At 50.1% G+C, this 16314-nt stretch overlaps 5 protein-coding genes across 5 annotated transcripts; 3 read left to right on the top strand and 2 right to left on the bottom strand.

Moving 5' to 3' along the window:
- Nucleotides 1–405: 405 nt before the first annotated feature.
- Pdw03_5237 (DNA mismatch repair protein, putative) lies at nt 406–2912 on the top strand (the record flags this gene model as incomplete). The annotated part of the gene is made up of 3 exons (XM_014683576.1): nt 406–812; nt 871–1259; nt 1309–2912. The coding sequence occupies 3 exons, from the start codon at nt 406–408 to the stop codon at nt 2910–2912; spliced, it is 2400 nt and encodes a 799-aa protein (XP_014539062.1).
- Nucleotides 2913–5666: 2754 nt separating this feature from the next.
- Nucleotides 5667–6933, bottom strand: Pdw03_5238 (Dehydrogenase, putative; the record flags this gene model as incomplete). The annotated part of the gene is made up of 4 exons (XM_014683575.1): nt 5667–6250; nt 6332–6612; nt 6663–6729; nt 6786–6933. 4 exons carry the CDS (start codon nt 6931–6933, stop codon nt 5667–5669), a joined length of 1080 nt encoding a protein of 359 aa, XP_014539061.1.
- A 1756-nt stretch (nt 6934–8689) lies between these two features.
- Nucleotides 8690–9405, top strand: Pdw03_5239 (Acetyltransferase, GNAT family; the record flags this gene model as incomplete). The annotated part of the gene is made up of 2 exons (XM_014683574.1): nt 8690–9074; nt 9176–9405. 2 exons carry the CDS (start codon nt 8690–8692, stop codon nt 9403–9405), a joined length of 615 nt encoding a protein of 204 aa, XP_014539060.1.
- Nucleotides 9406–10137: 732 nt separating this feature from the next.
- Nucleotides 10138–11536, bottom strand: Pdw03_5240 (Secreted protein; the record flags this gene model as incomplete). Its single annotated transcript, XM_066100995.1, has 2 exons — nt 10138–11382; nt 11519–11536. 2 exons carry the CDS (start codon nt 11534–11536, stop codon nt 10138–10140), a joined length of 1263 nt encoding a protein of 420 aa, XP_065957935.1.
- Nucleotides 11537–11722: 186 nt separating this feature from the next.
- On the top strand, nt 11723–16105 carry Pdw03_5241 (putative RNA-directed DNA polymerase from transposon X-element; the record flags this gene model as incomplete). The annotated part of the gene is made up of 5 exons (XM_066100996.1): nt 11723–11742; nt 11895–12258; nt 12314–13618; nt 14354–15273; nt 15547–16105. The coding sequence occupies 5 exons, from the start codon at nt 11723–11725 to the stop codon at nt 16103–16105; spliced, it is 3168 nt and encodes a 1055-aa protein (XP_065957936.1).
- Between the last annotated feature and the right edge of the window lie 209 nt (nt 16106–16314).

Genomic DNA, 16314 nt, shown 5'->3' on the forward strand with positions numbered 1-16314 from the left:
AAATATCTTCCCAAGTCAATACCTAGCCTTACGCAGAAATCGTTGAAAGGCAACAAGAAATTTGATATATAGCTTAATTGATTGAAGTAGTTGAACGTCAAAATATCATTTAACTAAAGCATGAAAACTCGTGAAAACTCGTGAACAGTCACTGCCCACAGGTTGATGATGAAGGGGGCTAAACCTAATTCGGAGTGTGCAGACAGGACTGGGGCCTCACCACTTCAAGGCATAGATGCCACGTGACCTAAATGCCAAGACAATCTCATCCTTCTTCGACATTAGCCGAATCGACGTTCATCGAATATAAGCCATTGAAGTTGTTTGCTCGATTCTGTCTCAATTAGCTAGATGACATAAATTCTAGTGCTTTCGGAGATAAACAACTAATACCAGGCGTGCAGGATGCCGATTGAGGCTCTTCCTCAGAAAACAATCCGGGCGATTGGCTCCACATCTGTCATTTCGGATCCCTATTCGGTTATCAAGGAACTTGTAGACAATGCCCTGGATGCGTTTGCCACGTCATTGCAGATTGAAATTTCCCAAAATACCGTGGATGTCATACAGCTTAAAGACAATGGCCACGGCATCTCTCCAGAGGACCAGCAACATGTCTGCAAACGAGCTTTTACTAGCAAGATCCGGACTTTAGATGATCTCAAAAATGTTGGCGGGTCATCATTGGGATTTCGTGGTGAAGCCCTTGCCAGTGTTGCAGAGATGTCTGGGGTTCTCGCTGTCACCACTAGAGTTGAGTCCGAAGTTACCGGGTTTTGTTTGAAGTACGGAAGAAACGGAGAGCTTACTGGGTACACTGACCTCGCCAGATTCTTGGCTGCCGTACCACTGCTAATCTTTCATAATTAGAACACAACGGAAGTCACATCCCGTGGGAACAACCGTTCGTATCACGGACTTCCTCAAACACATCCCTGTCCGCAGACAGACTGCCGTGAAGAGTGCCACGAAAGATCTCACTAGAATCAAAAAGCTTCTTCAGGCATATGCTATAGCTCAGCCATCGAAGAGGCTCTCGTTCAAAGTGCTCAAGGCAAAAAATGAAAATAGCAGTTGGGCCTATGCACCAAGTGCAGACGCCTCGCTCTCGGATGCAGCTCTCAAGATAACCGGCACAGATGTGTATTCTTCTTGTGTCATGAAGCGAATTGCCTGCCCGAGAACCGCTGAGAATTACCGAGGATCATTAAATCAGAAAGAGTACGAAGTCATCGCCTTTCTTCCAAAGACACAATTTGGTGAGCTCATCTTTCTGAATATCCGGTGATGTGGTTAACAACCAATTAGATACTTCCAAGATCAACAATGCAGGCCAATATATCAGTGTGGATGGTCGCCCTCTCTCTAGTTGTAGGGGGGTGGGGCATGAGATAGTCAAAATCTTCAAGGTGTATCTCCGTGTCGCCGCATCCAAAAATGAATCCACCAAATCGATTAGCGATCCTTTTGTGTGTTTGCAAATTCGCTGTCCTAGAGGAACGTACGATGTCAACATCGAGCCAGCAAAAGACGATCTGCTCTTCGAAGACCGAGACGTGGTCTTGGCCTTGGTAGAGAAATTGTTTCGCGACCACTACGGAAAAATACATGGGACGGAGACAGGAAGTTACAACCAAGGCAAGGAGGATGCTTGTAAACCTGGTGGAAATTTGGGAGGATTTAAAATCTTGATGGCTAGGAAACCAGCTACAGAACTTTCCCCACAACCTCGCAACTCCGAGCACTCCTTCGATCAAACCGTACCCCACACACCTCTCTCACAGAAACCGCTTCTGTCTGAGAACGCCTTTTCGCCAGTGGCTCCTTCTAGTTACAAGGACCCCGAAAGCCTCAGCAAATCGACCAGCGCCAGAAATGAACGTTCTAGCTTCGTCAACCCGTGGTCTATATCCAGAATCAATGCCTCGTTACGAACACCCCGACGCGGGAGCAATTCTTCCAAACAAGCAAGCCCCGCGGAACTATCTAGTAGTAGCCTGCAGGGGCTAAACCGATGGGAGACGGAATCGCGAGGCTTCCAGCATTCGCCCATGTCGGACCTGGCAAGTCCTATTACTTCTCGAATTGCATCGAAGTCGCCAGTAAGACGCCTTCGACAGAAGCCACAAGATTTGGTCGAGTCCTCTCCTGAGACCAATCGCATCTCGAGCGCCCAATGTGCTGAGAGAGGAAATGATCGAGATCGCCATGGGAACGGAGCTCTAGACACTTGGTTCCAAAGAACTACGCAAGTTTCTCTACAGCAAACTCCAGCCGAGGAAGGACCAGACTCATCCCTTTCTTTCCTTGCACAACAACGATTTGGTGTGCTCACGAACACTTTGCCAAACATCTTGTGCGTCGGTGGACAGAATTATAGTTGTTCGGACAGTTCTTCCAGAAATAGCATCCACACAAAAGCCGCTAACCATAGGCGTTCGCTACAAGATGAAAAAGAGGAAAATGTTCCAGACCCACTGAAAAGTGGTCAAGGATTCCCAGTTCTTGATAGATGGGCTGCTCAACTCCACGAAAGCGTCAGCCACGAGGAACCATCTGACCTGGAAAAAGCACTTGACTTCGAAAGGCGGAAGAAAGAAGCCATCCAGAACAGTCGCACACGCTTCAAGATGAATGAGAAGCCATCCAGTTCGCAGTCTGCTCTGGCATCCCATTCGCCTCATCGCAGTCGATATCTTGCCGCAAAAGCTGCGTTAACTTCGTCGCAAACTTCAATCGACGAGCCGATCTCTGCGACAAAACTCTCTCCTCATGATCCGCGAGCTTATCTTATCCGGCAGGCGAGGGACCTTTCTGCCGATAAATCTTCAACGGGGGGGTGGAAAAACCGAGAGAACACCCACCAACCGACTTCCCTTCGAACGTATACCCGATGGCTCCGGCCTGCATGATCTCGGTTTAACCTGTTCGGTTGACTTGTCACCTGGCTCGAACTCTTTCAGGTGCAATATGCCAGAGAATCTATACACTGAGAGTGACAACGAAACTACTGCATTCTCAACATCTGATCTTGAAACATGTTTGCCATTCTGGAATGAACGATTGATGCTTATTATGAAGAGGCAATACAAGAACAAAGATGAATCAAAGCCGTTCAGTATTCAAATCGATCTCGCGACCAAAATTTCTCAGCAAGTGCAAACAGCTCAAATCAATTAAGGCTGGCTATGCTTGCTCAATCAATGCCTTGGGCGATATGTTCACTGCTCACCACCATGCTCCAGAATACTCCTACACTGTCTCATATTTATACTTATGACTTTACAGACTACCTCTTATTCTAAATATCAAACGTCAGATATTCACACTTTATAATTTCGTGTTGCTACACAATCCCTTCCACAAATTTTTGGGTTTGATAGAAACCGAGTCAGCAGGTCTCATTCAGAGCCTGTCTATTTTAGTACTAGAGAATGCTTTGTGCTAAAGTAACCCGTTTCGAGTTCGACTGTTGGCTCACTAAAAACATAAACACCAAGTTTTTTCGTGCAACATTCACCAAACTACATCGCAACACCCGAGACGGGGTACGTGAAGGGGCAGCTTGAAGCCGGGATGGGACTGAAGAGAAAAGGCAGAAATAGAGGCAAATTTTGAACAACTGTCGTGAGGTCAGGTGTGAAAGGTACCTTGGAGTGTGGGTTTCACAGAAATGAATGTGCCTGACGGCTGGATATAGTTGCCAGCCTCCACACACGTCTATATGAGTAATTCTACGCACTTCAATCTGCTAATGCTGCATATTACTTTTCATTTCAATGTATGAAATTGTCTTCAATTCAACAGAAGTGCAACATCAGCTCGGGATCTCTGCATTAGCCTCCCAGATGCTTACTTGACATAATCTTTGACATCAATATCTGGGTAGCTCTCAACGAGACACAAATAGACCAAAAAGCCACAGAAAATTCATGTCATAACCCAGCCCTTCAAGGATACAGATCATACCCCAAAATGGCATTTCTAATCCCCCCCCCCCCTCAGCTCTGGAGAACCAGACCTCTAGCTCTTTGCACTACCCCACCCCTGAGAAACCAGATAACACCCAGCGACGTAGGGACCCTAAGATCAACTATCCTTCCCTCCCTCGGACTGTATTCGAGCCTTTCAATCGCAACATACATTGCAGCCGAAGCAACAAAACCGACTCGAACTCAAATACCGGCTCTGGCCGTCCGCCCGAGTTGTAAATGCTTGGTGGACTGCCATCGGGCAACCAATGTGCAAATACGGAATCTCATTCAGAACAGCTTGTGAGGCCTCTACCTTGGACGCAAAAAGGTTCTTCTCAGTTACGTTGTTGTCTGGGTCATTAGCCTCTTTGCCCAGATTGCCTGCCGGTCATTTTCTCGCGGGACAGATGATGAGCGGTACGAATTTATGAAAAAGAAGCCGGGGTGTGGAAGAAGTACTTTTGTGAAAGTGTTTTTTCCGGAAGCTATTTTGCTGAGTGTGATCTCTTTGTCATTCACCGTTCCATTCTCCACGGGTGAAACTAGGCTCCCGATAGGCGATGATGCGATTAATGTTGTTCGGGCACTTGACGTTGGGCTTTTCGGTGCTGTGTTTGCGATGGAAACCATGGCAGATACACGGCTTGGACTGCATCGACAGGAACAGACGGATTTGTGCAGACATGGGTGTTTGAGGCTTGTTGCGGCATCCGAAGTGAGTTTAATAACTTTGAACATATCATCCCTCTCGTTGGATGACATGTGCTAATGGATATCGGGTCACCTTGGGGGCACTTGAGTCCATTTCTTAATTGCTTTGCTTGACATGGCTGAACCATTTTATCCAGTTGTGATATTGGGGCCAGAGGTGAACTGCCTCTTCCTTCAGTTTGTGGGCGGCGAGAAAGAGACTGAGGCTAGCCAGGGAGAGCGCTATGAGCCTCAGGATATGCATAAGTATGAGCAGCTGCGAAAATGGCAGAGAGAGAAGAATAGTTTCTGGCCTAACTTGCGGAACTTGCTGAATCCATAGGTATTGGCTGTTGTTGGTTGTGGCTCTAGTGGCTTGGTGATCGAGGAGGGGCTTAGAGGTGCTTATAATATCTACTAACGTGCTTGTTACCTATGAAGGCATTTAATTTTTTTGATTTTGATGATCTTTACCTGCATTATCAAAAGCAATGCACCAGCCAATAAGAATCAGCCTACACCTGCATAGTCTCAAACCTCCGTTCAAAACCGCAAAAAAAAGGAAATGTGACGGGAAACAAGCCAGGACGCGGTGGCGACACGGAGCCAACAACGGGAATAGGAGGATTTGCACCCGCCATCCAAGCAGTAAGTAAGGGGGGTTTCTTAAATACGAGAGGGAATAAGAATGCTGGAAAAAAATGACAGTATAGAAAAGGTAAAAGTGAAGGCCGCGTGAGCGATATCTGAGGAGTTTGATGTGGAAGACTCTACGCGTAAATCAAATAGAAGGATTCTTAACCATTTATTTCGTAGAACTTGGGGACCATCTTGGTCCTGGAACGTTCGGACTGCGCCCAGATTACAAAAACTTCCTTAATCTTTAGTTGGACAACGACATCACTCCGATGAAGTTGTGCGGATGTGTTACCCAGCCTTTTGAAGGCATACAGGGGCCCGGCCTTGTCGCATAAATGCAACCAACTCCTAAATGCAAAAATCCTAATATCCTTTGCCCCGTACATAAGCGTTGATCAACGGCTCACCCCGGGCGATGCGCTCCAGGTTTACAGCCAGGATATCAAGAGAGCGAGGGAAATATTCCACGCCAAGACCGCTGACATGTGGACTGATCTGAACATTAGACGCCTCCCAGAGAGGATCATCCTTAGGAAGAGGCTCGGGATCAGTGACATCAAGAGCGGCTCCACTTAAGACCCCGGAATTCAGCGCATCGACCAACGCCTTCTGATCGATAACCTTGCCTCGCGAGATGTTGGTTACGTAAGGCTTGCTCGTATGGTGATGAGCGTTGTCGGCTAGAATGGCGAATTCCTCTGCGCCGAGAAGACGGGTTGTTTGCGGAGTCAGCGGAAGCGAGACAACAAGATGATCGAGCCCGCTAGCCAAGAAAGAGCGGATGGCTTCTCTGTCCGTTCCGTGGTGCCATGATGCCGGAATCGACCCCTCCGGGTCTCCGGTTCCAGGAACAATGTAGCCGTTGTCACGGCGGGACTCAGGTGTTGGGCGTGGGGTAGCGGTGTATGCATGAACAGTCATGCCCAATGCCTGCGAGACGCGTGCAACTATCGGTGGTCAACTTGGAGTCCTTCGTTTTGTGGAATTTGCAGCTTGTGGGGTGTTGAGCAACAACGGGGAAAACGTACTTTGGCGCCCGATACTTCCATATCCTAGAATACCCACTTTCTTGCCCACTTGATCATGAAGACCAGACGTGTACGCAGACTTCTCCCATGAGTGGGATTTCTGTGCTTCATAGCCCTTGACGTATTTCCGAGACGATACCAGCCAATTCATAACGGTCCATTCTGCAATCGGGGGGCCGTGGATACCCGAGCTTGTAGTGATGGGGATGTTAGTTTCTTGCAAGATTGGATTTTGCAAAAGATGATCCACGCCAGCAGAGAAGGTGTGAATTATTTTAAGGCTGTTTATAACTGTTAGTGCGCAGTAAAACTCATTGGCGTGGGAGCCTACTTCTTGGAATCCTTCAGATCTGGAAGATCGATGAAAGTCGCGAGGACGGTGGCTCTCTGATATACTTCTATGCGGGCTTTTAGTTTCTATGTCCTCGCATCTTGGAGGATGTGCGTCACTTACCAGGTGGCACGGGAACACCTGTCTGAACCTCGTAAACAGTGACCTCGGCATCGGGGAATTTCTGCCGGATAACCCCCTTCAGCTCTGCCGGCATCGTCGGATAGAAAATAATGAGCACATGCTCTGTTGGGAGTGATGCATCACCCATAATTGCATCAAAAATTATTTTGAAGATGTGTGTTGGACCCAAAGGAGATTTGGGGGTTTAAGTGAGATCTGTCGCAGGGCGCAGGCAATGGTTTTCTTATCGAAGTTCCCCGCCTCGGTGGCTTAAAAAGGCAGTTCGGCATCCCCAAGGATAACACTTCCTTGTGAATGGGTCGGATGCCTCTTTCTTATTGGAACTGGTCGCCATCTTGGGGGAGATGGTGATGGTTTGTGCCAGATGGCGTGGTATGGCGACACTTTGCTTATATATGGTCTCAGAGCCCCTCGAGTTTGGACTCTGCGGTCTGCCGTGTGGAAGCAGGGTTTTCTCTTAAATTAAAGGGGCTTTCTAGAGCATAATATAATTCCATCAGCACTTAAAAAAAAAAGTTGATACTTGATTATTATCATGTTGTAGCATTGGGGTTACATATCGCATATGTCCCACTTGTGGCCTGGGAATGACAATTGGTGCCTGCATGCCCAAGTCCACAGGGGCTTGGCCCATGCAAACTTGGCAAACACTTTGTATCTGATTTCCCACCAGAGCAGTGGGGATAATCAACAAAGAAGATCAGCTGTTTTTATTTTTGATAAGTACTGATTAACCTGTTAATATGGACAGTACGTGGGATAGGACTATATATCTTCCTCAATATACCCTTTCTTATCAGGGCTACTCCTGACGTTTTGCCAACATTTACTAACGTTTCATTTTCCAAGCACTTAAGTGTGAAAAATGTTGCGTAAGGAGGATCAAGTTTGACAGAAAATCACCCTGTGCAAACCGAAGCAGTCTTGCGCCTTCTCAGATGCTCCTTTAAAGCCTCGAGAGACTCGCTAGAGAGTGTCCACCTTCAGTCAATAGTGGTGTGCGGCTCAGAGGCCCCATTTCGGGATCATTGCTTTGTAACATTAAAAAGGAGTATAGAGTGCTCCGTGCCCTACGCATATCTCTCGTATACAACATACTTGCACTCTTTGTGACCTAGCTGCATGTAGTGGCTAATATTTGTGGGTTGCAGTCAGAGTAGATAGACTACGTATCTTGCGGATCATCTATGCAGAATTGAGGATCTCTGCGAAGGGGTAGAGCGGCCATAAGTCAAATGCCTGAATCTGCCTGAACTATGCCTTGGTTTAGACTGGTAGAAATGAAAATATCTGAATTACGATGACAGGGGCTCAGTAAGCATAGTGTCTTTGAACGTTGAAAAGATTGAAGCTATTCCCACCATACAAATCCCCTTATATCATATCTACTTCTACGCATTGAAGCTGTTGCAACCTACGAAATCTCGCTGTTAAGAAAACTAATCTATTATCGCTAAAAAATTCATAGAATCCCCTTTTTAACAAGGTGGGAACAGCTTTTATTTGATAGATTATACGGTCGAGGTCGGTTTTCAACGCCGGGGATTTGAAGACATTGATGGTTTGAGAGGTTGGAATAGCTTCAATTTTATAAATTTAAGGAAAATAGAGATTTGCATGGCAACCGACCCCTGTAAAATTATTATCTCTTTTTTTTTCAAAAGATACGGACCCTCCGCCACCCAAATGTGTATCTTTAACTCGGCGGGCCATATTTTAATGGGTCAAATGAGATCTTCCCACGTAGAGTTTTTCTAGCGATTTCAAGATCTCGCAGTTTCAAACTCCATCCCCAAACCCCAATTCAATGCACACCCTATCCCTTCGGTTATCGGATCACCTCAGCAGATTTTTACGCACAAACTTCACATCCACCTCCTAAAATGTCACTGGAGATTCACCCTGTGTCGGTGGGGGACGCGCCGGAACTCACACAAGTCTTCCACGCCAGCTTCTGTAGCGACTTCGACACAACCATGTTCCCAAACACGCCGGATGTGACGGAATGGTGGGAAAAATCGTTTAGCGACGACATCACGCGATCAATTGCAGGCGAGACCCAAGTATTACTCAAGGTGACGGAGGGGTCGGATCGTGGCGCGATTGTCGCGTTTGCGAAATGGAAGCTTCCCGTTCCGGCTGCAGGTCGTGATCGGCACGAAGAACAGATCGTGTGGCCTGCTAGCAGTGATAAGGAGCTTTGTGACCATTTTTTCCGTGGTATGGAGGAGCGACATGAGAAGTGGATGGGGGAGAGGCCTCACTATTGTACGTTTCCTTATTTCTGAAGTCTTTGGGGTTTGCGTGGTGCTTGGTGCATTCCCCGAATAAGCACGATGTGAACAGCCATCATTAACCGCGATGCATAGATCTGGATATGTTGGGTGTTCACCCTTCCTATCAGGGTAAAGGACTGGGTGCGAAGCTCCTCAAATGGGGTCTCACGCGCGCCGATGCTGAAGGCGTAGAGGTTTATCTGTCTGCGTCTCCGGCTGGGACACCCTTATATTTGAAACATGGGTTCCAGGAGGTTGATACCTTCTTACCCTGCTCCGACTATGTGCAGCTGGCGATGATACGCTCTCCCAGTGGACAATAGAAATTCGATTCACCGAAAAAAACCCTGTATAAAAGGCATTTCAATTTTGAGAAAGGATGCTATGGGATTTTTTGGAATCGTGTTGCGATTTGAAAAGAAAATGTCACTTTTTTGGTGAAATCTCTTTTCAAGTAGGCGAGGAGCGCCGACCCCAATTCTACCCCTGCAGACTAGCCAACAAAGTGCGGGATGGTTTTCTGGGGTCAAGCTAATTCTACATGTACAATAAGGCGCTAGTCTACGCCGACGCTCTCTGGCTTGAGGATCGACCGGAACGGCCAACCACGCAGCAGCTATGAGAATCTAAATTGCACCGCAAAGCCAAACTGGGCCTCTTCACCTGAAACCACAGTGCTACCCAAAGGGGTATTAACATGAGCAATTAAGCCAAACGGCCTCCAGACCACTGGTTATCGGATGCCGATGATTTGGCAAGGATGGTATTGTGAATTTCCATAGCACCACTATTTGCTAATAATCTCTCTGTCAAGTTTAGATTGGAAATCGGGGGAAGAAATGAGTGTATTTCACGAGGTGGACAATTGGTTAAATTATTATAAGAGATGATCTATAGGGATGGTGATGGAGAAAATTCGGGTTTACACACGAAGCCGAAATTACTACCACAGCCCAAGGAGTCATAGTGTAAACACAAATACACATCAAAAGGAAAATTGTACATGATCTATTCGTTCTATTGTATGAAAGTCAGTCCTTTTCGACAGCGCCAGTTCAATTGCCAAGTGCAAATGAAAGGTATGGCAAAATGTGAACTTCACCCACCAACCCAATAGGGAGAATGTTGGGTAAGCCCGTCGTGGCAGCCAAGCGACTCAAGAACGGAGGCACGCCTGACTCAGTGATCTTTGAGAAGATGCTCCTTAGATAGTTCCACATTGTGGTTGGAACAACAACAAGCAGCTCATTCTCGCCATCCCGCAGATAGGCTCCGATATCCGCAGTTCCCGTGTTTGGGTCGATAGGGCCGACCTTTTCCCCGTTCACGAAGACTTGAACAGCGTGGAGGATACGAGAGAACGTAATGTAAGCTCCAGTTTGATTCTTGTAGTCGGTGTGCCAAGCGAATTGGGAACTGTAGTACCCGATTCCAGAGGCGTTAACGAGGGTGGGGATCTCTGTCCAAGAAAGGAGAGAAGAGAGATGGTGCGTCGTGTTTCGAGTTAAGGCTATCGTAGAGGCATCTTGCATGTTCTTGGGAGCTTCCCAGTGCTCTGCGGTGAGCGTCCAGTTTCGAATTGGGAATGAGGTTGGGATAGCTGATGTGCTTGGAACAACTTTGGTTGAGTTGTCGGACAGTACAAACTCTTGAGCAGCCTTTTGAACAGTGTGGGCCAGCTGTGCAACGGCTCCGCCTTTGTGGTCAAGGTGGTAGCCAAGAACTGAGCTGGGACCAGACTCGACATGAACGGAGGGTGTGTACATACCGTCCAAAGGTTGGGCGCTAAATGCCAGTATCGCGGTTGAGTTGGCTTTCAGCGTCAGGGGAATGAAGATGCTACCAGCTCGGCGCTTGTATTGAAATACTGGTTGGCGTTCTCCGGTCCAGGCATTGAAGAAATAAGGGATCTTGTCGGTTTCGACTCTGATTTTGCCTTGAGAATCACTTCCGTCGCTTAAGATGAACGCGTAGTCCACTTCGGCTTCATTGTCCTCACGCCAAGTCGTATACCAAGTACCGTTTGTCTGAACTTTGATCCGAGGAGAGACACCATGCGAGATGAGTGTTTTCGCAATATCGCCACTTCCTGAGATCCGGACATTTCTTGCTTGGCTCAGTTCCTGAACGCCTTTCCTGAACGCCTCGACTCCCCCATCATTGGAGATTGGATAATACTGTGCGCTACGGCCGGAAAGAATGATGGGCAATCCTTTTTCTGCGTAGTGCTTCAACTTGCGGATGGCAGAAACGGTTATGTTCGCATCCTGTGTGACGATAATTGCTTTGATCTCAGGACCCTGCGAAGCGAATGCGCCATTTTGAACAGAGGCCTCCGGGAGTTCGAGATTATCAGGAGAAAGATATGTGTGTATAAAACATAGAGGAAAGTTAGTCAGTGTCTATCTGACATTTAGTCATCCCGGCACGGCTTACCAGCATCGAGAAGGTCATTCTGGCTGTATTTCGTAGCCCAATTAGGATCGGTGGCAGAGTCTTTGTTGATAAAAGCCACATCAATCTTTGGAATTCCCTGCCGCAGGATCAACTGTGCTCTGGAAATATAGCCAATGGCCTCATCCAGCCCATGCATCCACGAAGGCTGCTTCGGGGAATACATGTTGGCGAACAGATATTGGAATGGGGTACTCCCCGGCCAGGTAGTACCGTAGTAGATCCAACACCATAATCCTGGCTGCCAAAGCTACTGTCACGCAGCCCGGTGCAATCGTACCCCCCGCTGCTCGAACTGCGCAGCCCCAACGAACGAGCATAACGGCCCCTCCGGGGCTAATTGCACTAACCCGGTTAGATGCGCCAACTGTCACGGCCCACGACCTTCAGGGCACACTGACTGCCCAGTCCGCCCTTCTCGCACTGCGAAGGGAACACTTAGCTTCCCCTCCCGAGCTGAGGTTGATAAATTCCGACGATACGGCGACAGATGGTATAGAGATGCCCACTCTACACCTACTCCACCACAAAACGACGACACCTCCCCTACGGCACCCACCAGCAAGAGGAAAGTCCCCCGGGTCGGGGAGGACGGTTTCCAAACTGTCACTAGGCCGTCCAGGAAAGCAGCCTTTAAAGGCAACTTCGCGTGGACGTCGCTTAGGGGAAACAACGAGTCCCCACCTAGCTCCCAAGTCTCTATCCCGACACAAGAGATGGACGTCGACAACAGCAGCCCCGCCTCGTCTGAATGATAGGACACCCTAATAGACTCAGACGCGCGCGGCGCGTACGACCCTCGGTCCCACGGGAGGTCCTAGTCTTCTGGGCCAACGTCCGAAGACAGACGGCGTGTCACACAAGTTGTGTGACACAACCGCCCTCCAACTTGCTTACGAATCCGCATGCGATGTGGTCTGCATCCAGGAGCCCTACGTCTCTGCTCCAACAAAGAAAACGGGACACCCGGCATACGATTGCTACGCCCCGACCGACGAATGGAATAGCTCTGACCCTACCTCCTTCGAATTGGAGAGACCACGAGTTCTTACCTACGTGAGGAAAAACTCCGGCCTCAATGCCCAACAACACCGGTCTAGCCAAGACCGAGACCTCCTCTGGGTCAATGTCAATGGCTTTCTCATACTCAATATCTACCGCCAACCGACCACAGACAAAGTCATTGACTATGTAACCAACCTCGCCCCCCCACAGAACTCCCTAATCGGAGGGGATTTCAACGCTAGGAACGAAGCCTTCGAACCCGGCGTCGCTAACGCTAACCGCGGAGGCGAAATTGCACAGTGGTCAAGCGACAGCGGCCTTGATTTCATCGGAGAACCAGGAGTGCCCACTCACCAGGCGGGACACGTCCTCGATCTCACTTTCTCCAACATACCCTACGCCTCGACAGTCGTCAGGGAAGACCTTGCCACCGGGTCTGACCATGAGTCCCTCGTCACTCGCATCCCGGGTCGCGGCAGGGTCCCCCTCGAACAATACAACTATAGAGTTCCCGAGTCTAAGCTACCAAAACTGTCTTCCCTCATCGGGACTGGGATCCGCTCCCTACCGGACCCAAGCAGCATCGAGACCCATGATCAACTAGACCAGTTCGCGGCGACTCTCACAGCACTTTTCCAGGACGCTATAAAGACAGCCGGGTCCCTGAACCGCACTCATACCTTCACCACCCCGTGGTGGACCTCCGAATGCCAAGCCAAGCGCCAACAGTGGCTAGGCGTAAGACACACGGATCCAGATAAGGCTGACACCGCTAAAAGAGCTTTTCTCTCCTGTGTACGCTCCTCGAAAAGGGCCTACTGGAGGGACCGCATTGACAATATCAAAACGGACTCTGACCTATACAATATCATCAGCTGGCATAAATTGGGCACCGACCTTAAGGCCCCTCCCCTTCTCGTCGATGGCCTCCCTGTGGAGGACACCATGGAAAAGGCGGAGGCCCTACGCCGCGCAGTCCTTGGCCGTTTTAGCCCAGACGACGACCTACCAACGGACCCTATCCCTATCACCACAACCTCCAGCCTTCCATGGCTACAATCTGTCACAATGGAAGAAGTTGAGGCTAACACAATTGGCGTCTCCAGCACGTCGCCTGGCTCAGATAGGATAACTGTGCGCCTACTCAAAGCCTGCTGGGAACACCTCAAAGACATAGTCCTCTCTCTGTTTAACCGATGCCTCGCCCTCTGCCACATCCCCCTGGCCTGGAAGGTCGCGGAGGTGGCTATGATACCCAAGGTCGGCAAGAAGGATAAGTCCTCCGTGCGCTCCTGGAGACCGATCGCCCTCCTATCCTGTCTCTCTAAGGGACTAGAACGAATCATCGCGAAAAGAATTGCCTGGACTGCCCTCACCCACGGCGTCCTCAGCCCCCAGCATGCGGGGGCTCTACCCAAACTTTCCGCCACAGACCTAGTCGCCTCCTTCACCCACGATGCCGAAATGGCACTCTCACAGAACAAGCAAGTCACCCTAGTCACGATGGACGTCCAGGGTGCATTCGATGCCCTCCTCCGGAGACGACTTCTCAAGCGCATGGGCGAGCAGGGCTGGCCACGAGAACTGCTACTTCTTGTGGACAGCTTTCTCACCGGACGCAAAGCCCGCGTCCGGCTGGAAGGCTCAACCACCCCTGAGTACGATGTGGTCTGCGGAACCCCCCAAGGCTCCCCATTATCACCAGTACTATATATGCTCTACCTAGCCGAACTCCTCAATATGGACCAAACGCTCCGTTTCGGGTATGCCGACGACCTAGCTCTATACCGAGCCTCCCACGATCTCACCCAGAATGTCAGACTCCTCGCTAAGGACGTTCAGAGCATTCTTGCCTGGGGAGAATATAATAAAGTGGCCTTCGCCCCCGAGAAACTAGAGATGATCCATATCACTAGACATCGAGGGGATGAGTCCCCTTCAATTGTAGTCAACGACCGGCTCACCATCGACCCCGTTCAGGCCAAGAAACCAGGATACACACCCACTCTCCGCTGGCTGGGAGTCTTTTTCGATAGAAAGCTCACATGGAGAAGCCACATTCTCGCCCGGGCGGGCAAGGCACGCGCTGTCGCACAACATATCCGCAATCTGGCCCGCACGACCTGCGGCCCGCCCGCGAGCTCACTTCGCAAAGCAGTCATCACCTGTGTTATACCCTCCCTAACGTTCGGAACTGAGGCCTGGTATGGCGGCCGGAATAGGCCCGCAAAACAGGCTAGCAAGGGCACCGTCAGCGCCCGTGTTGGCTGGCATATCAATGTCATCGAGTCGACCCTGGCACTCGCCATCCGCGGCGTCCTCCCTGTATGGCGCACCACACCAACTCCCTCGCTCTTTAGGGATGCGGGAATCCCGTCTGGATACGCCACACTTGAAGAGGCGAAACTACGGTTCGCTCTAAGGCTTAACACCATCCACAAAGGTCACACCCTTGTCCGTCGCATTCGACCCCCGATGATCACCCGAGGCCGCGGCACCGGCACCCGCCAACCGGCAAAGACAATTATCCAGAGACTTGGGAGCATCCTCCCGGAAGTCCCAAGACCGACCCTCTCCCCCCCGCACTACTCACCGGGCTGCAGAATAGATCCTACAGGGGGTATAGATAAGGCGACCGCGTCTAAAGCTTTCCAAGTCTGGCAGGAATCACTCCCACCCACAGATATCTGCGTCTTCTCAGATGGCTCCGAGCAGTGGCAGGAGGGCATCAAGTACGTAGGCTATGGCTTCGTACTTATGGTAAACGGCACCCAAATCGACACTGGCGCTGGCGCTATCAACTCACGCTCTCATGTTTTCGACGCCGAAGCAATCGGAGCCTGGCGAGGGCTCGAACGGGCAATCGCGGTAGCTCCGCCTAGGTCGAAAATCTGGCTCTGTATTGATAGCACATCCGTTATCTGGTGTATTAGGGGGAATGCCTCGAACTCCTCGCAATGTGCATTTTTAGCCTGCCACCGGGCTATGGAACAGCACAATATCAGTCTCCGATGGGCCCCTGGGCACACTGGGATCGAAGGGAACGAAGCTGCTGACACCTTAGCCGGTGAAGGCGCGCTACGCGGTAGTGCTATAGGGATGGAAGCCGAACCCACGATTAGCGGGATCCGATCCATCTTCCGGGAACTTCGGAACGAGGCTCGCTTGCGCTGGTGGGACACGGTCTCTCAAAAACTCTCCCAGTGGTACCGACGCTGGTCAGACACCTACGAGATTGATTCACTGCCGGAACTCGAACTCCGACGACCAGCGCTCCACCGCTGGCTTGCCCTCCGCTCGTCGCATGGCGACTTCGACTGGTACCACCGCAAGTTCAACCACGAAGACGCCAAACTCGACTGCTCATGCGGCCGCCGAAAGTCACCAGAGCACCTCGCTCTCTGCCACAAAACCCAGAGGTCTTTCCGACACTGGCCAAAACGCCCCCCGACACCTCCAACCGACAGGACAGAGGCAGTCGCCTACCTTCGCAGCCTGGACCCCAAGCAGTTTGTTGAACTACTGGAGCTCACAAGCTTCTACTCGCGGGTCTGCACGAGGTAACTCCTTCATTTGTTTCCTCAACAAAGTCTTTTGGCACCCGCCAATCACCACACACCTGGACCCCCCGGGACCCCCCGGGACCCTCACCCCCATGATGGCCGGCTCACACGTCGGAGACAGCTGTCATCAACTGGCTACTCAGCCCTCGCATTTACGAATGCATGAACTGCAATCTGTGGAGAAAGATCTTTGTATTATAGAAACCATAG

This window comes from Penicillium digitatum, chromosome 6 (genome assembly GCF_016767815.1).
Source record: "Penicillium digitatum chromosome 6, complete sequence".
Lineage (NCBI taxonomy): Eukaryota > Fungi > Ascomycota > Eurotiomycetes > Eurotiales > Aspergillaceae > Penicillium > Penicillium digitatum.